Source organism: Ochotona princeps, chromosome 11 (assembly GCF_030435755.1).
Source record: "Ochotona princeps isolate mOchPri1 chromosome 11, mOchPri1.hap1, whole genome shotgun sequence".
NCBI classification, from domain to species: Eukaryota; Metazoa; Chordata; class Mammalia; order Lagomorpha; family Ochotonidae; genus Ochotona; species Ochotona princeps.
Genome location: NC_080842.1, coordinates 71,271,446 through 71,293,739, shown reverse-complemented (window position 1 = coordinate 71,293,739; position 22,294 = coordinate 71,271,446). Strand labels below are relative to the sequence as shown.

At 58.5% G+C, this 22,294-nt stretch overlaps 1 protein-coding gene across 2 annotated transcripts in view; it reads left to right on the top strand.

Moving 5' to 3' along the window:
• Window positions 1-2,309: 2,309 nt before the first annotated feature.
• Window positions 2,310-22,294, top strand: part of CRMP1 (collapsin response mediator protein 1) — a 49,361-nt gene continuing 29,376 nt past the window's right edge. The window contains exon 1 of one of the 2 annotated variants that reach the window (XM_004579222.2): window positions 2,310-2,745. In XM_004579222.2, the coding sequence (XP_004579279.1) occupies window positions 2,365-2,745 (381 nt within the window). In that variant the 5' untranslated portion in view covers window positions 2,310-2,364. Of the gene's footprint in view, window positions 2,746-5,939; window positions 6,269-22,294 lie in introns of those variants that run through there. The other variant, XM_058670436.1, reaches the window with a different exon arrangement.

The window sequence follows — 22,294 nt, the reverse complement described above, 5'->3', positions numbered from 1 at the left end:
GCTGTTACTTTCCCTTGCCACGCCTTCCTGGCCCCACTCCCTCCACTCTCAGCTGGCCAGCCCTTCCTCACGAGAGGGCGGGTTCCACAGGAAAACAAAACAAAGCCAAAAAGCACTAAGACCTCTGCCAGCATCGGCAGAGAGTGGAGAGTAACTGCCAGCGGGGAGGGGGCGGGCCGGCTCCCAAGTCCTGTCCAGCAGAATCCTGCACTCAGACGTCCACGGGGTTGAGGGGGAAAGCCCTATGCGGTCTTCAACAGGAGGTCCCCTGACCGGGATGTGCTGGAAGAGCATTTCCCAGGACAGACAGGTTTTCTTGGAAACACTGAAGACACCTGCAGTGCAGCCTGGAGGCTCCAGAACCTTAGGGGGAGCAGCTGTGCTGGGACTCCACCCAGGACAGGAGGCAGGAAGGGCCAGCTGGAGGGATGGGCGGGGTGTTATGCTTTCTGTTCTTATCTGCTGCAAGCACTCTGCTCCCTCCTAGGACACACCCTTCCAGAAGGTAGGACTTTTATTTTAAAAACATTTACTTTTATTTGAAAGGTAGAGTTACAGAGAGACAAGGAGATACAGAGAGAAAGGATCTTCACCCACTGGTTCACTCCTCAGATAGCGGCCATGGCTGGAGCTGGGCTGATCTGAAGTCAGGAGCCAGGAGCTTCTTCTGAGTCTCCCATGTGGATAAGGGCCCAAAGGCTTTGGGTCACCCTTTGTTGCTTTCCCAGGCCACAAGCAGGGAGCTGGATGGGAAGTGGAGCAGCCAGGACAGGAACCCCCGCCCACAGGGATGCTGGCACCACAGGGGGAGGATTAGGCTGCTACGCTACAGGACTGTCCCTGGAAGGCAGAACCTTATAGATGCTCACTGCGCCCTAGGACTGACTGATTGCCCAGGAGGTAGAGGAGGCTGAGCAAAGGCAAGCTACACTCCGCCTGCTCTCCTCATCTGCCCCTGCTTCTCCCATGGTTGGAAAGATGGCCGTTCAGGCTAGTAGCTGCTGAGGCTGCAGATCCCACGTCTCCCAAGCTGTCCGTCTGTGGGTCCCAACAGTCGCGGAGACAAGAGGGCAAGTCTGCCATGGGTCTCGGATCCTCGGATCCTCGCAGCATGGCCCCGCTGAGCTCCTGTAGGACCAGGTGCTGAACGGACAGCTCCCAGGGCAGGGAGAGGATGCTTCTGGGAGAGAACACTTCTGAACTGTGCAGTCAGCCATTCCCTCAAACAGAGGGAGCGTAGCTGGGACTGCCAGGAAATCATGGAGGCCGGAGGGTCTGTGGCCAGCCTCCCAGAAGGCCGAAGGGACGCTGCAGTGAGAAGGTCACCAGAGGCCTCCTAATCCAGGGCCCCTCAGGAGGCAAGCTGCAGAACGCGGAATGGGACATCCGGGTGATCAACAGGGGCAGGACTGGGACTGCCCTGAGCTTTTTGTGTGTGCTCTCCTATTTCTTCTGTTTGAAGCCACACTTCCTTTCTCTCGGACATGGGTTTGTGTGCAAGCAACTCCACCTGGGGCTCTGTGTGTGTGTACAGTCGCTTGTGACTTTGCCTTGGATGCTGGCTCTTTGTCCCCAGAGTGGGCACAGTGTGCATATTCCAGGCCCTGTTCTTGTAATAGAGTGTGCTTGCTTTATGAGTCTATGGAGTGTGTTCATATGCGTGCTTCTCGCCCCAGAGTGTCCTGCCTGCGCTTAGCGCTGCCACCACGCACCTGGCAGGACGGGGGTTGGGGATAGTATCTGCCAGCATCAGGCACTAGCAAGGGTATCCATGTGACCGTGCTGAGTAAGTACTTAATCCAGTGCCCTGCTCGGATCGCACTGTTAATTTCGGTACAAATCTGGGTATCTGGGGTTGTGGGGCAAGGACAATTTCTGTGCGTGTGTGTGAGACACGGCATGTGTGCAAAGCTGTACGCGAGGAGGTGCTCGGGTGCATGGTTGACTCGTGTAGGCCAGCACGCCTGTGCATGCAGCCAGCGTTTGCTATAATTGTGTGATATGCGGATACGAACCCGTGTGTGGGTGCGCGCGCGCGCGCCGAGCTCCCACCCCTCGCTCCTAGCACCCTGCGCTCCGCCTGGGGGCGGGGAGCGAGGGTGCGTCTGGGGTACTGCGGTTCGGTCGCCCGCCCTCTGCGCTGCGGCTCGGGCGCGTCAGCAGCCCTCCCCGCCCCCCGGTCCTTTGTAGCCGGCCGCGGTGCTCGCCCGCGGCCCCCGGAGGCCCCGCCCCGGCCCGCCCCCGGTCCGCCCCGGCCCGCCGCGCGCCCCGCCCATTCCCGGCTGCAGTCGCGCCTGGGCCGCCGCGGGCCCGCACCGAGGCGCGGAGCGCGGCGCACGGTGGTGGCCAGGGCCGCGGGCGGGCATGGCGGACCGGCGGCGCGCGTGGAACACGGAGGACGACCTGCCCGTGTACCTGGCGCGGCCGGGCAGCGCGGCGCAGACCCCGCGCCAGAAGTACGGCGGCATGTTCGCTGCGGTGGAGGGCGCCTACGAGAACAAGACCATCGACTTCGACGCGTACAGCGTGGGCCGCCGCGGCTCGGCGCGCACGCCGCGCAGTGCGGGCCGGCCCGACGCCGTCGGCCTGCCGGGGCCCGGCGGCAGCGAGGACACGGCCAGCGACGTGAGCGAGCCCTCGGGTTCGGCCGTCAGCTCCCCGGGTGAGCGCGACGAGCGGCCGCCGGCGCTGCACCTCCGCTGCCCCGCGCCCCGCGACCTGCCGCTCGCCCGGGACAATGGCCAGGTACCCTCGGGGCGCGCGTGGACTGCCGTGGGGAGGGGCGGGGCGCTCGGAAACCCAGGGCTGGGGTCCCCGGAGGACAGTGCCAGGGCCGCGGCCACCAGGCTGGGGAGGGCTGCAGAGCGACCCCTCCCCCACCTCATCACGAGGACGTTCCCAGTGAGGTCAGGTCGGGGTTGAACGGCAGCGTCCGGAAGACCTGAGGGGACCTCCGAAGTGCAATCCCGGGCTCCCCGCCCGCAGAACCGGTTCCGGGGAAGGGAGCAAGTTGACCAGAACTGCCATATGGCACCCTAGGACGCGTGAGGGGATCTCCTAGAATCTAACCCAGGGCACCCATCTCCTGTCTGCTCATTGGTCTGCTCGTTTGCTAACTATGGAACACCTACTGCTTACTCGGATCCGGAGAGGTTGAGCTGGAGCCACACGGGAACCGCCTCTGGGGAAGGACTTGGTTAAGGACTTAGATCACCAGGTGGCTGGCCCCAACATCTCTCCCAGGGCTCCATCCTGCACACCCAAGCACAGGCTACTGCCTAGCTCGCAGGACAAGCTGGCATCTAAGCCGGCTCCAGCGGCTTCCCAGGCGGTTGAGACGAGCACAGGTACGGGCGCACCAGGGAGGAACGAAGGCTAGGCCTGGGGTGCAGGGGGGCCTCTCCCGGAGAAGGGGGTCTCCAGGATGCTGGGGCAGAGTGGGGGTGGAAGATGGGTGGATGGATCCAGCAGTCGCGGGGGTGGACAGTGTGTGCTGCTGTGCCTGGCACCCCGGCCCCACCCTCCAGAAGTTTCCCTGAAGATTGAGAGACAGTCTTACTGTGAGAATTAAATCAGAGTCGTGGGAATTGGGCGCATAATAGTGTTCCTTGGTGAAGTTTTACCCTCCTTTGAATGATCCCGTCCGCTCTTAGAGACCAGGCAAGGCCAGCACTGGACCTGGGTAGAAATCTGGGAGTGCTTCCTGGAGAAGCAGGCAGGGGAGTGGGTGGTGGTCAGCCCACGCGCCCCGAGACCCCAGCCCCGGCGGGGATTCCTGCGTGGCTCGGGAGCTCTCCGCGGTCCTGAAGTGGAGTTCCCGAATTGTGGGTGCTGACGGGAGCGGCAAGAGTCGGGACTTCTCTTCCTCATTCCTTCCTCTTCCTAAATCTCCCCGCCCCCCTTCCCCTGTCTGCCCCATTTCCTGCTGGCCCACCCCGCTTGGAGGCCTGGACTCTCCTGAGCCGAGACGCCAGCACCGGCCCTTGGAACCTTCAGATGGTGCACCATGAGACCGGCTGCGGTCTCCTTCCAACTCCGACCCGCGTGGAGGGCTTCCCGCAGGCGCGCTTTGTGCACAGCCTGGAGCTGTCCGGAGGCGCGCTCCTGCTGCACCAGAGGCCCAGGGCACCAGCGACCCCAGTGTGGTCCTGGGCTCTGCCTGCGCCCACCTTGTAGCTACACTGCAGCTCTGGGAGACTCCGGTTCCTTCTGCCCTTTCTCTGACACCGGACAAAAGGCGGCATCTCTGGCCTGTGGAGGGCTCCGGGTTACTCGGGGGTCAGGGTGGTGCAGCCGGTAGGGGTTTGTGGCCCAGCGGCAGGCTCAGGTTCCAGGGCCGGCCTCTCCGCTTCTGAGCCGCGCAATCGGCGCCCAGGTCCTTCCCCGCCCGGCACGCTCCTTCCTGGGAGGGAGGAGGGGGCTCTGGGGCGCAGGCGCAACGTTTGCCGCCAGTGGCCTAGCGGCACTGGCGCTTTGTACCCCTGAAGTCTGCTTGGGAGCAGCGATCTGAATGGCCGATCGAAGGCAGGAGCTCCTCCCCCTGGCACGCACGTGGCCCTGTCCCCATCTCTGCCCAGGATGCATCCCTGCCCAGATGTCCAGACGTTCCCCCAGGGAACGCCCCACTGCGTCTAACATGGAGTTTGGGCCCAAGCAGAGGATGCACTGGGGGCTGTGTTGGGGAGAGAGGGCGTTCCCATGGGTACAAGCACCAAGCCCCATCCGGGAGCCTGGGCTGAATGGGACGCAGAGGGCGCCCGGGATCCAGGCTGTCCGCAGTGAAAATGCTTGAGACGCAGAGGGCGCAGTGAACGTGGCTGTGCCGCAGCGAAAATGCTTTGCCCGTGGGTGCATCATTTTATCTTCAATTTCCATCAGCAAAATGGAAATGTAATGACCAAAAGCTATTGGAATGCTGAACACTGCCGGAGGCCTCCTAGCTGGCGGAGGACCGGGACCCCCACCCATTTGCCTCCATCCAGGGGCGTCCAGAGAAAGCAGAGACCGGAGTCCATGGGTGTGGGTTTTGTAGGCAGAAAAAGGCAAGAGAATTCTGTCTGGTGCCTGGGGGTGGGGAGCTGTCCAGGGCTGCCCCGGCTTGCAGGGGCTCACTCTCCTATTGGGGTGATGCTGTGGACTCCACCCACTCTCCATCCCCCAGGCCTGTGAGCCCTGCTGGACGTTGGGAGGGCCTTGCCACTCCCCTGGCCTGCCCCCCGGGATTGTGGTGGCTTTGCTGTCCGAGGGCATGGTCTGCTAGGAAGCCTGTGGGTGACCTGCTGGCCTCCACACCCGGCAGGCGGCTGGCGGGGTGCTGCCAACTGCTGCAGGGGGTGGGCCGCCCAGCCATGAATTAGGGCCTTGTTCCCTGCGAGGGAGGGAAGCTCCTCTCAGGAGCCTCGGAGAAGACTGGCCCCGGGCTGGGGTGGCTGGGACAGGGAAGCCCTGGAAATGGGTGTGGGAGAATACATCCTTCTAACCTTTTGTCTGGGGTAGGAGAGGGTGCGGTGTGAATAAAGCCTTGGAGCTGGGCTGGAGAGCTGTAGTCCATTCAAGGAGGGACAGCGGCGGGGCGAGGGGCGGGGGGTAGATGGTGGATGGAGCCAGGCAGATGCGCGAGCCAGGAAGCTGCTTCCAGCAGCCAGGGCTGGTCCCCGCTCCCTGGCCCCATTCCTCGCCGGCGCATGTGTCCACGAAGATCCCTGGGGCGGGCGGCACCTGTGGCGCTAACCGTCAACTCCGCCTGCGCATCCCAGGGGCCGGCTCTCCCGATTCAAAGGACCCTGAGCACCAAGACCCTCGCCACCGCGGGAGTGAGGCCGCGGCCCTACCCACCGGCCCTGTCCAGGGTGTGCGCGGCCCTTCCCAGGGTGTGCGCGCATTGGCGGCGTGGGGGCGGGGGCTGAGGCGGAGGGGGGGGGGGGATCGGAAGGCTAGCGTTTCCTGGTTCGAGCCGAGAGGGGCGAATCGGGCTCGGCTCCGCGCCGCCGGGAGGAGCTGTCTGTCTGCAGCCCCCTCCTCCCGCCCTCGTCTCTCCCTCCTCCTCCTCCCGCCCTCCTCGCCGAGCCGGGCGGTGCTGGCAGCCGAGCGGCGGCGGTGACGCGCGGGCCGAGTATCCGGGCAGCCGCGCCGAGGACAGCCGCGGGCGCCGAGCCTCCACGCTTGTTCGCATCCCTTCGGGTCTTTCGGGCGGGCCGAGAGCGAGGCCCATCGGGCGCCAGAGGGGGCCATGTCTTACCAGGGCAAAAAGAGCATCCCTCACATCACGGTAAGCGGCCCCCGCCGCCGTGCGTCGCTGGGTAGGATTGTGTGTGTGTGTGTGTGTGTGTGTGTGTGTTGGGGGGGTCGCCGCCCGGGTTCGGATCCGCAGGGGCAGGAGGGGTGGGGGGGTGGGGGACGGCAGGGGCGGCCCCCGGAGGCGCCGTGGACAGGGCGGGGCCGGTCTCGGCTTGGCGGCCTCCTCCCCCCAGCCTCTGGGGACGGCGAGGGGGGAGCCCGGCACGGCTGGGCGGGGCTGGCGCCTGCGGCCCCTCTCCCCGCGGGCTGGCCTCCCCCTCCCCCCACGGGACGTGAGGGAGGACCGAGACCTTCAAGGATGCGGAGATGAACAAAAGAGGGAGGAGCGCGGGGGTCCCCAACTACCCTACCCCCACCCCCAGGTCCGGGGAGGCGATAGGGAGGGGGAACTGGGCCTCTGGCCTTCCCCTCACAGCCCGGTTCCTTTCCCTGAAGAGTGACCGGGCCTCCGCTTGGGCGGAATGAAGTCCGGACCCAGAGACGGCGCCATGATGGAGCGCCTCCCACCTTGCTAAAAATAACCGCGCGCGCGCGTGTGTGTGTGTGTGTGTGTGTGTGTGTGTGTGGTGGGGGAGCGCGTGGCCGCTGCTGCCTAGGAAGGGTTAAGGTAGCTGAGGCTGGGCCGCGCAGAAGGGTGGGGATGGTAACTGTCCTGGCGGTGGAGGGGGGGGTGCCGCCCAGTTGTGGCCCTAAACAAAGACGCCCTGGTCCGTATGCTTTGTCTGGGGCCCTGCGATCCAGGTCCATGGCCACCTCTCCTGTCCCGCCTGGTAGCCGAATGGAGCTCAGGATTCCTGAGAGTGGGGACCACCGGCTGGGAGCCTGGGGTGGGGTGCAGGTGCTGCCACGTGGCCCCGAGGGCAACCAGAGTGTGGTGGGATCCTGCAGGTGACACCCTGGGTCTGAAACCTAGAGACGCAGGGGCAGCCTGGGTGCACCTGCACAGGGCAGCCTGGGGAGAGCAATGGGGAGGGCCTGGCCCGTGTGGGGGCAGAGCTTCCGGAATCCTGGCAAGAATCCTCAGAGGCAGGCTTTGTTCATCAGGACCCCCATGGGTGCAGCCACTGGAGGGCAAGGGAACCTGGGCTCTCCTGTCCTCCTCCCCTGCCCCCACGCTGCCTTGTGCCCCTCTTGGGGGCCAGCTTCAAGCCTGGCTGTTTAGAGTCCCTGGGCGAACAGGGTCAGCCCAGGCTGGGTGTTGAGAAGGAAGCATAGGTGGGGTGTTGTCTGAGCAGGTGCCTGTCTCAGAGATCCACCTCTGCCATCCTGGATTAGCAGACTGGCTTCCCAGGCGTCCTGTGGAGAAGTGTGGGAGTGCCAGCCCTATGTGATCCAGTCTGCGGTTGGCTCAGCCACCGGGGCACACCTGCCCTTCTGGGTGTGACCCAGTGTGGTGGAGGTGAACTGCTAGGCTTGGTCCCAGTTGGATCAGGGGTGGGGTGTGTATGTGTGCACGTACCCTTTTTGGGTGCCTCTGAAGATGGGCCGTTGACAGAGCAGGTGCCCTCTGGAAGGACAGCATTCTCTGTGGGCAGGGAGAGGCAGTTGGCTTCGGAGCAGTGTCTGAATGGGCTGAAGCAGCTTCTGAGTGAGTGGCAGGGAGGGTGCTAGCCCTCAGCCTTCAAGAAGGCTGTCTGTGTGAGATGGAGGGCTCACTGCAGCCAGCTGGAAAGAATTATTTGTGGTTTTAAGGAGAAAACCACAAACCACAAAGGCCAGGCAGGCCTGGGTGGGGCCGCCTTGTGGGAGCACCTGCAGGGTGGGAGCAAAAATGTCACCTTGTGACTGGGAGGGCCCCAGGGCAGCTTTCAGCATGTGGCACCTGTTACGTAGCAGCTGCTGGGTCAGCAGGAAATAGTGGGTGTGCTGGGTGCCAGCGAGGTGGGTGGCAGGAGGTGGGCGCCCAGAGCTTAGCCTGAGATGGCCACTGAAGGTAGTGAGCGTGGTGAGGGCGAGTATTGGGCTGGAGGACCCTTCCACCACTAGTCCTGGGTGGAAGATAAGCAGGTGCCTTACTGGGGTGTGTAGGGACCCAGGCCATGGGAAGTGGCTGTTGGAGAAGCTGAGAGGATGTACAAGCACCCCCCACCTGCTTGTATGTCCTGGAGTAGCTTCCGAAGGAAGCCATGGTGTGTGTGGCCTGTGGAGTGAGCGGGGGCAGCGGGTGCTTGGGAAATCAGCCAGGAAGGAGTAGGCAGAGGCATAGTTCTGGGCAGCAGCCCGGGTACCCACTTGCTGAAGACCCCGTCACCCAGTGCCTCTCCCAGGCTCAGCTGTCCCGTCTGAGCTGTAGGGACAAAGACTCCAGCATCCCCAGTGATTTCAGAGATGCTGGGAAGGAATGGGGAGGAGGAGGAAGAGGGCTGTGCCAGGCAGGGCTGAGCTGGGAGAACGTCCTGGCTCCTTAGGGCACTGTCGGGTGGAGTCTGCCCTCTTGTGCACAGAGAGCAGCCTTCCTCTGAGAGCAGAGCCCTGCCTGCCAGAAAAGGAGGAGGAAATTGCAGGAACGACTCCTGAAGCTCCTGCCCCTGCGGACAGTTTAAAATATTCATGCTGCTCTTTCCTATGTGGCTTTTCCGTTATGAATGGCTCAGGCAGGGATTAACGTGGCAGGAGCTGCTGCTTCTCCCATGTGTGCCGCGAGTAGTTAGTGTGGAACACCCTGGGCGTGGCTCTGAGCAGACAAAGGCACATGGCTCCAGCTTCCAGAGAGAGCCACCCAAGGGGGCAGTAGGCTCGGTTGTGGGGGGTTGTCAGGAGTGTCCCCCACAACAGTTGTCCCCCAATAACATCTCTGTTGTTAAAAGTGAGCTCTCGTGATTGCAAATGTACTCCAAGCGTCTTTCTTCATGATTTTCCTGATCTCGCACTTGGTGATCAGAGTCGTGTGCTAAGGAAAGCCTCATGATTTTCCTGATCTCGCACTTGGTGATCAGAGTCGTGTGCTAAGGAAAGCCTCATGATTTTCCTGATCTCGCACTTGGTGATCAGAGTCGTGTGCTAAGGAAAGCCTCATGATTTTCCTGATCTCGCACTTGGTGATCAGAGTCGTGTGCTAAGGAAAGCCTCATGATTTTCCTGATCTCGCACTTGGTGATCAGAGTCGTGTGCTAAGGAAAGCCTCATGATTTTCCTGATCTCGCACTTGGTGATCAGAGTCGTGTGCTAAGGAAAGCCTCATGATTTTCCTGATCTCGCACTTGGTGATCAGAGTCGTGTGCTAAGGAAAGCCTCATGATTTTCCTGATCTCGCACTTGGTGATCAGAGTCGTGTGCTAAGGAAAGCCTCATGATTTTCCTGATCTCGCACTTGGTGATCAGAGTCGTGTGCTAAGGAAAGCCTCATGATTTTCCTGATCTCGCACTTGGTGATCAGAGTCGTGTGCTAAGGAAAGCCGCCCATAGGTTGTCCAGGTCTTGCTTTTGTTCCCAAGTTGTTGCATGGCATAAGAGGGTTATTTTACTAGCATGGGTGGGTGAGATTTATGGTCAAGTCCACGTTCAAGTAGGGAGAAAATATGGGTTGGGTTCCCTGCTAAGAGAGTTACAGCCTGCGTGTGTGTGTGTGTTGATGTGTGCATATCTGTATTTGTGAGTGCACACCTCTGGCATGTAATGTGTGTGTGTGTTCAGTGAGATAGGAAGAAATATCATGTAATAAATGGTGATTTTAATATGCAAGGATGTTAAAGGGTGAGACCTGTTGAGTGTCCCAGGGGGACGGTGCCACCATGGGTGTTAGGTTAGTCCCTGCCTCTTTGCACAAAAGATTCAAGATGCCTACGACCACATGCCTGCCCATGCGCCTGGGGAAGTCATTTCCAGATCTGAGGTCTGGGAAGGGTATGTCAGTGCCTGGGGCTCGAGGGCTGCCCTCCTCCTGGCCTGATGTCACCATCCAGGGTGGAGAAGCAGTTCTTCATCGCCAGTGATTTCAGAGATGCCAGCCAGGAAGGAATGGGCACTACCCAGCTCACGATCAGAGAGGGCGGGTGAAGAGGCCACATTCTATAGGGAAAATATTTTTAAATAAGATTTTTTAGAGCAGTGTCAGAGTGGATGTGAAAGTGACACATGGCTTGTCCTGCCTGTTTCTTGCAATGAGTGTGGGCAATCGGACTCCCCGGAGCACACAGTGTGGGGTAAAAGGGCGCACCTGGCACCTTGCAGGTCTTTGCTGTTCGAGGCCAGGCGCCTCCCTTTGAAGAAGTGGGATGTTGCAGGGGCAGCCCAGCAGCAAGGACTAACTGCACAGCTGTTGTCCTCCTGGGACTGTGCATTAAAAATATTTCCTTATAGTCCCTGACCCCCAGGTGACAACACTGCGTGCACACGGCTAAAGGGCAGACTGCGGAGCAGGGCGCAGGTCTCAGCAGCTCAGAGAAGAGGATTTGGCGCTGGCAGAAGCAGCAGGAGGTGGCTCCTTGGGGTGCCAAGAGTGGCAGACATGAGCTAGGCATTGAAATGTTTGGATTGTGGGGAGAAGGGAAAAGTGAACAGGCAGGTGCGACAGCTTGGAGAAGGGTTGGTGTGTGGCCACAGGGGGCAGGGAGTCTGGTACAGCTGGGCCAGAGGGCAGGTGACAGCGGGAGGTCATTGTGGACTGCAGCCCCAGGATGGGAGGCTGCTGGCTGCTATTGGGCTGGGAGCGGAATGGCAAGGGCAGCGTGCAGTCCGGGGCAGTACATACGCACAGCCCATGCTGGAGCGGCCGTGTTTGAGTCCCAGCTCTGCTGCTGACTCCAGCTTCCTGGTCGTGTAAGCCTGGGAGGCGGCAGGGGGATGGCTCACGCCCTGCCTCTCCATGGGGGAGCCTGGGGCTGAGCTCCTGGCTCCTGAATTTGGTCTCTGTTGTAAACATTTGAGGGAATAAACCAGCAAATGGAAGATCTCTATGGGCATTGAGAACTGTAGATTGGGATGGGGGCGAGAGGCAAGAGTCAGAGATCAGGGACCCATGTGCCCTGCTGCCAGATCTGCCGGCTGGGTGGCCCTCAGGCCGTGCGCTGTAAATATTGGGGTGCACTCGAAAATTCTTCAACAGAGGAACTGCTAAATTGCGGTCAGCATTTAAAAAAATGTATTTATTTGAGAGTTAGCAAGAGCAAGAGGAAAGAGAGCTTTCTTCTGCTGGTTCACTCCCTCAGATAGCCGCAGTATCCAGGGCTGAACCAAGCCAGAGGTAGGAGCTTTAGCCAGGTCTCCCAGATGGGCAGCAGAGGCCCAAGCACTCCGGTCACCCTCTGTTGTTTGTCTCAGGCCATTAGCAGGGAGCCACATTACGTGAGATGCACCATGTCACAACTCTAGCCCCTTTGGTCGGCAGGTTCTGTTGGCTCTGGTCCAGAACCATGCATTGTCCTGCCAGTGGCTGGAAATTGGTTGGTGTTGATAGTCTGACATGATTCAGGTAAAAGGAAGCTTGTGCCATGGAAAAGGAATGGCTCAAGATGTTGCCAGGTAAGCCTTTAAGATCGCAGTTTGGAGCAGTGGGCAGTGTTGTAATGCTGAAGGGTGTATCCAGGAGCCGGCCAAGGCGCTGCAAGGCAGATACGATCGCACAGTGCCAGGCAGGGGTGGTGTGGCCATGGTTGCTGACTCAATTGGTGTAGTCTAAGGGTTTTAATCCCCCCTCCCCACCTGATTCTGAACCCGGTAGAGTTGAGAGCCATTGTCCCAGGGAGTCATAATGATCAAGTCACACACTTTGTGTTCTGAGCAAGGACAGCTCTGAATTGGTGTTGATTTGGGATGCTAGCCTGTAGTCCAGGAGCTGGCAGGTAAGGGCAGAAACACAATGCAGGTGGACAGCTGAGGCTGTGGCTCCTCACCCCTGCCAGGTGCCAGTGCCTTTGGACTAGAATGTTCTCCTTAACTCGCCCTGCTGGACCCTCAATCAGCCATGCCTGTGCCCTTTGGGGAACTGTCCTTCTGGGGCTGGACTAATGACCACCCGCCCTGCTGTGGCCGCTTGGGACCATGAGCTAGTCAAGGCCTGGCAGATGGCTATTCTCATCTCCCCGGAAGCCCTGCTGGGCGGTGGTGCCACGGAGCATGGCGGCAGCCCCGACCAAGGGCCGTGCTGCTTTGCTGAGTGCGGTGGTAGGTGCCCCTGCTTCGGGCTCCTGAGCAAGTGCCAGTCTGAGGGTCCAGTGTGAAGGAGCAGGGGGCGGGGCTTCTGCAGAGTTCCTGGGCGGTGGGAGAGGGCAGGAAGGGCTTCCTAAGGGGCTTCCAAGCCTTCCACACTGAAAAGCAAGTGCGGCCTGCAGTGAGCCTGTTCAGGGTAGCTGGAGCACCATGGGGCATGTCACCTGCTCTCCCAGGGCCGTGGCTGAGTGACCGATCCCTGTGTCCCTGCCTGGGAAGACTCAGTGGAGTCAAGCCACATTGCAGAGAGCAAGCGGGTGGCCCTTGAGGAGCTCGGGTGATGTTGCTGGTGTAACTTTTACCATATCCTACACGCGGAGCCCAGGGTGTGCGTCATAATACCCTCTCGGCAGATACTTGGCTTCTGTAGTGTTACAGTTGAGAAGCACCTTTTTACGAAGCACGCTGTGTTTTCTGTGTTGCTTTCGAGAGGCAGAAAAGACCATCTGCCTGCTGCCCATCCGCTGCCCCAACCTTCTCCCCTGCAGGGCAGGAATGCCAGATACCCTCTTCTTGCACACTTCCAAGGACGGGGGATCACTACTTCACGCAGAAACCAGCTTTCCTCCCAGACAGCTCTGGTGTCAGGAGGCTGCTTATTGGTAGTGGTGATGTGCCTTCCTCTCACTTTATGTGACCTTGCCCTTGGGAAACTGATGCCCATGTGGCAGGCTTAGGAGCTGTGGGGACCGCTCAGAGCTGCCAGCTGTCTCCCTCCTTAGCTGCTGAGCCATGGTGCTGTGTGTGCTGTGTGGGAGTTCCTGGCGCGCAGGAGGTGCAGCCCGTGTTGTCAGACACAACAGCCTCCTGTTTGTTGTTGCAGCCCTGGAGAGCCCTTGGGGCGCAGGGCTCCTCCAGGTCCTCTGCTCTTGTCACTGCCATCCTCGGCGGCACTGGGAGACACTCAGCCCTTTCTGAGGCCCCTCTCCCTTGGGAAGCCAATAAAAGCCATAGAGACATTCTGCAGCTTCAAGTGCATGCATGCATGCAGAACATGGGCATAGAATGTGCTGAATTTATTTTTAAAGATTTATCATTTTTATTGGCAAGTCAGATATACAGAGAGGATGAGGAGAGACGGAGGAGGATCTTCCATCCGCTGATTCACTCCCCAAGTGGCCACAGCGACCGGAGCCCAGCCAATCCAAAGCCAAGAGCCTAGAGCTTCTTTTGGGTCTCCCACATGGGTGCAGGGTCCCAAGGCTTTGGGCCGTCCTCTACTGCTTTCCCGGGCCACAAGCAAGGAACTGGCTGGGAAGAGGGGCTGCCAAAACACGAGCTGGTGCCCATATGGAACCTGGTGCGTGCGAGGCAAGGACTTTAGCCACTAGGCTACCATGCTGGGTGCATGTGTTGGATTTTGTGTGCTAGCTCGTGGGAGCGAGTGCTGGGTCCACAGTCTCCAGTGATCCCGGGGATGAGGCTGCAGCCCACAGAGCTCCCCTGCCGGAAGCCTGCACAGGAATGAGCTGTTGTCCTTGGCGTCGAGTCAAGGATCTCAGCGTCTGAATAAAGACACATCCAAGTGAGATGGGAGACGCGGCATTGGGAGCCAGTGCTGTAGACCTGCAAGCCTTGCCTTGGGAGCTCACAGCGTGCTCTTGTGGCTGTGGGTTCAGGACACTGCACTGGATGAGGGCTTTGGGACTGGGAGACAGGCAGGTCTGCCTAGAGTGCCGCGTGAAGGCTGCAGGAGATGGAGGTACAGGTGTGTGCAGTGCAGTGGGGGAACCTGAGGGTGGGGACAGGCTGGAAGGGGACCTGCTGGCTCCAGGGGGTCTGTCAGGGCCTTGTCAAGTGGAGAGGACAAAGTGGGCAGACAGGTGCAGTGAGAGGCGGAAATCAGCCGATGGCTCCAGGCGGCTCCGGAGTGAGGGGGCCCAGTCCAGAGAAGCACTGGGCTTGGGGTGTGAGGCTGGGACAGAAGCTGGGGGTAGAACTTCATGTTGTGATGAGGGCCGTGTCCCATGGTGCAAGGACTTTTGGAAAACCCAGCACCGTCCTGGCTGCTGTCCAGATGTTCGTTGTCTGTGTGTGCAGTTGGGGATGGATGTGCAAACCCGCGTGGCAGTTAGGAGGTGAGGGGCCTGCCCAGAACCCAGGTGGTCTGGCCTCTGTACCCTGGCCTTAGCTGGGAGCCATGCTGTCTCAGTGAGCACTCAGGAGGGAGTGAAGGCACTTGGCACAGGAGGCGTGGTCAGCACGCACCAGGCCAGCCAGTCTCCATGTTGCTGTCAGGAGCTGGAAGGGCAGGGTGTGAGGGTGGATGGTGTGTGGACAGTCTGGCCTTGCTGCTGCCTGTCTGGCAGAGGAGGGGATTGGGTTCCGGCGTGCTGCCTGAGCACGGTGGAGGGAACCTGGCGAGGCCTGGCTGCTGGGTGGCCGCTGTCATGGTGCCGTGTGCCCTGCCATCTCTGGCCTGTGTGTCCTTGAGTAGTCAATGCCATCGTGCGAAGTTTCTTCATCGGCAGCCTTGCCATGTGGCTCTGCTTGGTGGGTGGGGATACTGGGGCTTCCAGGGGCTGGGACTCTGCGTGTGAGGGAGTGATGAAGGGGCTCACAAGGCTCTTGTGGGACCCCGAAGAGCAAACCTGGCCCTAGGATCTCTGTTTTTTCCCCTGCTCGCTGCTTTGGCGCACAGCCGCTTGCTGCCCCTTCTCCCTCACTGGTGGCTGAGCCTACGGGGTTGCCAGGGGTGTGAGGAAGGCGCTTCCTCCCTTTCTTATTTATTTTTCAGATTTATTTATTTGGCGGCAATGCCTGGGGCAGCTCCTGGCTCTCCATCTGAGTCTCCCATGTGGGTGGGGCAGGGGCCCAAGCACTGGGGCCAGCTTCTGCTGTGTTTCCAGTCCCATTGGCTGGATCTGAGCTGGAAGCGGAGCAGTCAGGATTGAAAGCAGTGCTGTGATATGGGACTGCAGCCCTTGGGCAGTGGCTTAGCCCCTCTGCACCGCCACGCTGGCTGCAAATGCATTTCTCAGTGCAGAACTCAGCCTCTGGTGACAGCAACACGAATCAGAGCTGACCACCCAGACATGCAGAGCTGACACTCGGCATGAACTCAAGCAAGGGATGCATTTTCTTAAAGGCAAAAGATTTCTCTAAGCAGGTGTCAGTGTCTGGGGAGAAGAAGAAGAGACAGGAAGACAGTGTGTGAAGGTGTGGATGTGGCTATGGCTTGCATTGTCCTGTAGCAGCAGAAAGGCCCTGCCCGGTCCTGGGCTCCTGAGAGAATCATAGTCAGATGAGCAAACCCTGGGGGAGTGGTTGCTGAATGCCTGCAACGGTCGGTGGGGCTGCGGTTGTCATGGCAACACATCTGTGGTCGCAAAGAAGTCCTGCAGATGGCCTGCATTTCTGTGTACGGTGGGGGAAGAGCCCCCTGCAGCAGGGAGAAGGAGTATGTGTTTGTTAGTGTCAGCTCCTGCTGCTTTACTGGGGAAGGGAGGCCAAGGACCCGGGGCGTGTAAGCCATCCCCTGAGGCGAGATCAGAGCGAAATAGTGAGGGGTGCAGCTGGGCAAGACTGCATCACTGCTGCTGGTGTGGACTGGGGGTGCAGAGCCTGGGGGAGGGGCCCTGCTGATGTGGACGGGGGGGGGGTGCAGAGCCTGGGGGTGGGGCCCTGCTGATGTGGACTGGGGGTGCAGAGCCTGGGGGAGGGGCCCTGCTGATGTGGACTGGGGGTGCAGAGCCTGGGGGAGGGGCCCTGCTGATGTGGACTGGGGATGCAGAGCTTCTTGGGGGAGGGGCCCTGCTGGTGTGGACTGGGGATGCAGAGCTTCTTGGGGGAGGGGCCCTGCTGGTGTGGACTGGGGGTGCAGAGCTTCTTGGGGGAGGGGCCCTGCTGGTGTGGACTGGGGGTGCAGAGCCGGGGGAGGGGCCCTGCTGATGTGGACTAGGGGTGCAGAGCCTAGGGGAGGGGCCCTGCTGATGGAAGGCAGGGACGGCATTGAGGACGTGCAGAGCTTCTTGGGAAGCAGTTCAAGGCCCCATCTCAGAACCTTTAAAGTGCATTGATTTGCTATGATGTGATGATGCTGGGGCTTTTCCAGCCACAGCTGTCTAATTGCATTGGGGTCTGTGGTGGCAGACGTCTCTAGAGTTCAGCTAGGTTGGCTTTCAGGCTTCTGTGGGTCACGCCTGCTCCTCCAGTTTTGGGGCTGCTATTCCTTGGTCAAACAGCTTTCCTGGCAGAGGAGGACTCTCAAGAGAGCGTTGCATGCACCTGGCTTTCATGAGCTGATGTGCATATGGCTGCTCTCATTCTGTTGGAAAAAGTGAGCCGTGTGAGAAGGACCTGCGCTGCACCCACACATACCATGCTGTAGGTGGGGGAGTTCGGGAAGATTTAGGAACACACAGAGACACACAACACATACACACACCCTAGGTTGTATCACACAGTCCCGGAGGAGAGGGAATTGTGAATACTGCAAGTTCTTGGCCCTTGGTCTTGGATCTGGTGAGTAGAAATTTGCTAGAAGTTGTGCGCAATGGAGTTTGGAACAGGCAGTACCAGAGTGTTTTGAGGGTGCATGAGGCCTGGTGTTTTGGGGTGCCTGAGGCCTGGTGTTTTGGGGGTGCCTAAGGCCTGGTGTTTTGGGGTGCCTGAGGCCTGGTGTTTTGGGGGTGCCTGAGGCCTGGTGTTTTGGGGGTGCCTGAGGCCTCGTCCTGGGTATCTGCTGAGTTGGGTGTGGGAGGAGGATGCTTCTCTGTGCTGTTTTGGGGGATGCTGGCACAAGCCTGGCTGTCACTAGCTGGTGAGCTTGGAAGAGATCCCAGCCTTTCAAACTCTCTTTGACACTTCCTTGGCCTGTCAGTGCAGAGACAAGCACATTCCTGCAGAGTGGGGCTCCCTGGATTTTTTTTTAAGGCTATTTTGCTTGGATGTCCGTGGGAGGGGAAAGGTATTTTTGTCATTCCAGGTCAAGCCATCGATTGCCCTGAGCCTCCCACCCCGTTTTCTGTTCTTTTTTTTGCTGGAGTGGCCCTCTTTGCTGCACTATCCTAGCCTCATGAGCTTTCTCTCCCTTCAGAGTCAACATGGCCCCTGAGACCTTTTGTGGATACCTGCCACCCACTCACCCCAGATTCTGATCTCTGCACTTGGGGTAGCATTGTAGGGAAGGACATTAGGCCCTAATGCCTTGACCCAGATTCTGGGGTGGGAGAGTTGAGGTGCTGAAAGGTGACACTAGGAGGTACAAACACTTGAAACCAGCTGCCTGCTGTGTGCTACATCAGGAGCAATTACTTTATTTCTCTGGGGACATAAAGATGAAGAATTTGCCACCAGCCAAGACATAAAATCAAAAATAAAATAAAAAATAAATAAAATAAGTAGCTGCAGGGATGGGTGAGTCCATCCCAGTGGCCCAGTGGGTCAGCACCATGGACAGTGTCCCACCCTAGCTTCCGCAAGGGATCAACTGTGGCTGTTGTTGTTTCTTCTGGGTGGCCCTCTTCTTTGCACTGTCCCAGCCTCATGAACTTTCTGTCCCTTTAGAGCTCAGCCTGCGTGTCCCCACCGTGATGATGTCGCTGCTACCCGTCTCTAATCACAGCCCTGGGCTCCTGCTGTTTTCCCCGTAGCTGAGGTTGCTAAACCAGCCATCTTGGAAGAATGCTGGTTTGACCAGAGTAGTGCCCCTGAATATTAATGGGTTTGTCCACTTGTTGACAGGAATGAAATCTAATACCACCATGTGAGAGGGAGACCCAGGCAGAGGGATCCCTGCTTCCCTCACTCGGGAAGAAGGCAGCCTGTCCCCAGGGACCAGCTGGCTGTTCACCCTGCCATTAGAGGGGCGGCTTCTCACACTGACTGGCATCCGCAGTACCTGGTTCCTGTCTGTGAGAACAAGTCTGCCCCTGCTTGTGCCTGCTGCTTGCCGCCTGTCCCAGGGTTTAGGGACCCCTTGGCTGGAGGTCTCGGCCCACCCTGGAGAGCATGGAGCAGCTGGGAGAGGGGTCCAGGCCGTGGGTCTGCCCTCTGCCTTCCCTGGGTGCTCCTGCACCCTCCGTCTTCCCTTCTTCTTTATCCTTGTCCCTCCCTCTCCTCACCCCCATTCTTGTCAACTTCCCTCCCTCTCATTGCTCTGCTCCTTCCTGGAGCGCTTGGCTGAATGCCGTGAAGGAGCTTGCCGTCTAGCTCTTGGGCACCCACGCTGTGAGGAGCACAGGGACATGGGTGTGAAGGAAAAGAGGGGACAGGAGTATGTTGCACTAGCACTGGGGGCGTCAGGTACCCCAGTGACTCCACTGGGGGGCCAGTTGCTATCAAACCCATTTTTCTGTGAGTTATAAAGATAACACTTTAGTAGTTTCCTTTTCTCTAATATCCTGCTGACCAGCGTTTTCCCCTTACAACTTCCTAGAAAGTCCTTGGGTAGCTGGTGCGTCTGCCAGTTGTGTGATTATACTGGATTGTGTCTTCCTGCCTAATTCCATCGCCCAGTTAGGGGACAGATTTAAGGGGGGCAAAGCACACGAGCAGTTTTAGGCGTTCCAGCCTGGTAGCTGCTTCATCAGCCTGCGGTCTTTCAGCTATGGGAGAACACAGACCTTGGTGGCTGCTCTCCGGCCCCTGCCCAGACTCGGCGTGACGTCACCATTTGGAAGTGCTTCTGTGCTCGCCTGCTTTCCTGATGGCGACAAGTCCAGCACTGAAGTTGGTGGGTCAGTGTCCCTGAGGCTGCTTCCCCCTGTCCCCTGCCCTCCTTGCCCAGCAGCTGCAAGCATGCAGGGTTCTTCCAACCCCGTGGATCCCCTCTCATGGGCATTGCTTTGCTTTTTTGCCAAGTGATCAGTTCCTGCTCCCCCTGCAAGTTCAGACAGTTTCGCCCTTGGAAGGACTGAGGTAGAGGGCCGCTGGGTGCAGTCCATGGCTCCCCTATCCCGTCATGGCCTCTGCCGTGGAGACCTGGATCTGGCCTCAGTGCCCTGAGAACTCTCAGCAGGTCAGTGTTGTTGTCACCTTGTTCTTCCTGCTGTGCAGCTCCTGCCACAGGTGATGGCAGAGTATGAGCCATGCACGCCTCTCCTGGTCCTACACCTGCTGGGTCTGTGTTGCTCACACCCCCTTGTTTTCCCCTGGCAGACTCAGACATGGAGACAGTCATCCCCATTACGGAGATGAGGGCACTGAGAGCAGCTAGCTCAGGTGGACAGTTGCTGGGGTGCCGAGTGGCGCCTCCCTCCACCTGCCTTCGGTGGTAGCCTCTTACCTGATCCTCATGCAGGAGCCCGGAGCAGGTGCAGCTAGGCTCCCTTCAGGCTGTTGGCATCACATTGGAACCAATGGGCTGTCTTTGGCTCAGCCAAGCCCTGAAATTTCAGCTGTGAAGCTGCTGTTGAATTTTTCATTAGGTATTTTGGTTTTTTTCACAGTATATAAATAGTACACTGAGCTTATCACGGGTGCGTCTCCGACTGTTTACTTCTCGTGGTGGTAGTCCTGGGAGAGCAGCTGGCAGCCGTGGTCCTCTGTGTGCTTGTTAAGTGGGTGCATCTTATGCTAAGAAAGCTTGGTAAGGGCTGGCACCTTGGCTGGGCCTCTATCTGTGACACCGGCACACCATATGGACTCTGGTTCGTGTCCATCAAGCTGATTCCTGCTTGTGGCCTGAGAAGGCAGTGGAGGACGGCCCAAAGCCTCGGACTCCTACACCCACGTGGGAGACCCAGAGGAAGCTCCTGGCTCCAGACTGGCTCAGCTCTGGTTGTTGCAACCATCTGGGGCATGAACCAGCAGATGGGAGGTCTTTCTGTCTGTCTCTCCTTCTCTGACTCTGCCTTTCAAGTAAAAAATAAATCTTGAGGATGAAAGGAAAATTTGATATACTATGTGTGTTATAAAATAAAATTAACTCTTTTCATTGAAGTTCTGTAGCTTTTTAAAATTGTCTGCATGGACAGAAAGACAAAAGGGGAGACACACATACGCAGAAGGCGAATTCCCATCCCCAGTCGCCCTCAACAGCCTGATTGCCCGGGGAACTCAGATCTAGGTCCACATGAGTGGCAGGAATCCAGTCGTTAGAGCCAACCCCCGCCTTCTGGGACCTGCGCTAACAGGAGACTGGGTTTTGGAGCAAAGCTGGGAGAGGCAGGCAGGAATTCCCCTTGGGACTTGGTGCCTCACCTGCTAGGGCAGGTGCCCACTCCTCCTGTGAGCTTGCAAGAAAGAGGGGAGCTTAGCAGGAGGTTCTGGGATCACGGGTCTTGGGGAGACAGCTTGCAGACCAAGTGCAGCTTGGTGGCTTACATGCTGGAACTCCCGTTGGGTCTGACCTGTGTCCTGGTTGATGTGAGAACTGGGGGTCACACCTGTCTCCGATGATCATCCCTACCCAGGTCTGATGAACCCTCATGGTGCGTGACTCCCAGAGCACACTTCCCAGAGCACACTTCCCGGAGCACACTTCCCAGGTCCTCGCTGTGATTCCTGGGTCTTCCCACCATGTGAAGGCTCCAAGTGGGGAGGGACTGTGAACGCCGTTCCCTTGTTGGACATTCATGTGACACATGGCAGAAGAAATCTCTGAAAAGTGCTGCGTAATTTTCATGTTTTAGAGTGTGTGTGTGTGTGTTTTAACAAGATGTATTTTGGGGCCAGCATATTGGCTCAACTGGCTAATGCTCTACCTCCAAGCACTGGGATCCCAGCTAGTTCCTGCTTGTGGCCTGGGAAGGCAGTGGAGAATGGCCCAAGGCCTTGGGACTTGTACCATGTGGGAGACCCAGAGGAAGCTCCTGGCTCCTGGCTTTGGATCGGTTCAGTTCTGGCCATTACAGTCACTTGGGGAGTGAATCAACGGGTGGAAAATCTTTCTCTCGCTCTTTCTTTCTCTCTGTATTTTTTCCAATAAAAATATTAATAAAATATTTAGTTTGTTTATTTGAACGTTAGATTTATTGTGAGAGAGGGAGAAACAAGGAAAGGGATTTTCCATCTGTTTCATTCCCTGAATGGTGTCTAACTGGGACTGAGCAAGGGCCAGACCAGGAGCCTGGAACTTCATCCAAATCTCCCGTGTGGGTGCATGGGCCCAGGTACTCAGCCCGTCTTCTGCTGCTTTCCCAGGTGCCTTAACAGGAAGCCGGAACAGAACTGGAGTAGCTGGAACTCAAACCTGTGCTCCTCCTACGGGCTTCTGACTTTGCATGTGGTAACTTAATTTGCACGCTGACCCATAATGCAGAATTTTCTAAACTCACTGTGGCTTTCTGGGCCAGTACCTGCTCAATTGCCCCAAGATTCTGAAGAGTGTGGCCTGAGAATGCTGACGAAAAGGCGTAGGAGGGACTGGGCTCAGGGGAAATCCGAGGTGGGGCCTGTTGGAACAAGGACAAGCCGCGCATGTGGCTCCTCTTCGGTTCGTAGCCACAATGCCTCATTTCTCCATGTTTGCCTCTCACCTCCGACAAATCAGCTGAGGAAGCCATCCACCCTCTGTCATCCTCCTACCTCTTCATCTGTTTACCTATTTATCCATTGTAGCCATCCACCCACTCACCCATCTTCCATTCAACTGCCATCCACCTGTCTGTCATCCTTCGATCCATCATTCATCCACCCACCTGTCCATCAGTCCATCCTTCATCTGTCTGCTTTTCACCCATACATCCTTCTGTTAGTCAACATGTGTCCATCTGCTGATTGGCTCATGATCCAGCCAGCCACCTGACCTGGTTGTTTCTGTGTTACGGGGGGCGGAGATGGGACACAATTGTGAAGAAATGGGTGAAACTCCTGCGCCTCAGGAGCCTGTGAGGCAGGACATCACCTCAGCTCAGCGCAGTTCTCAATGGCACCACCCACTTCTACTCATGTGATCGGTTCCCAG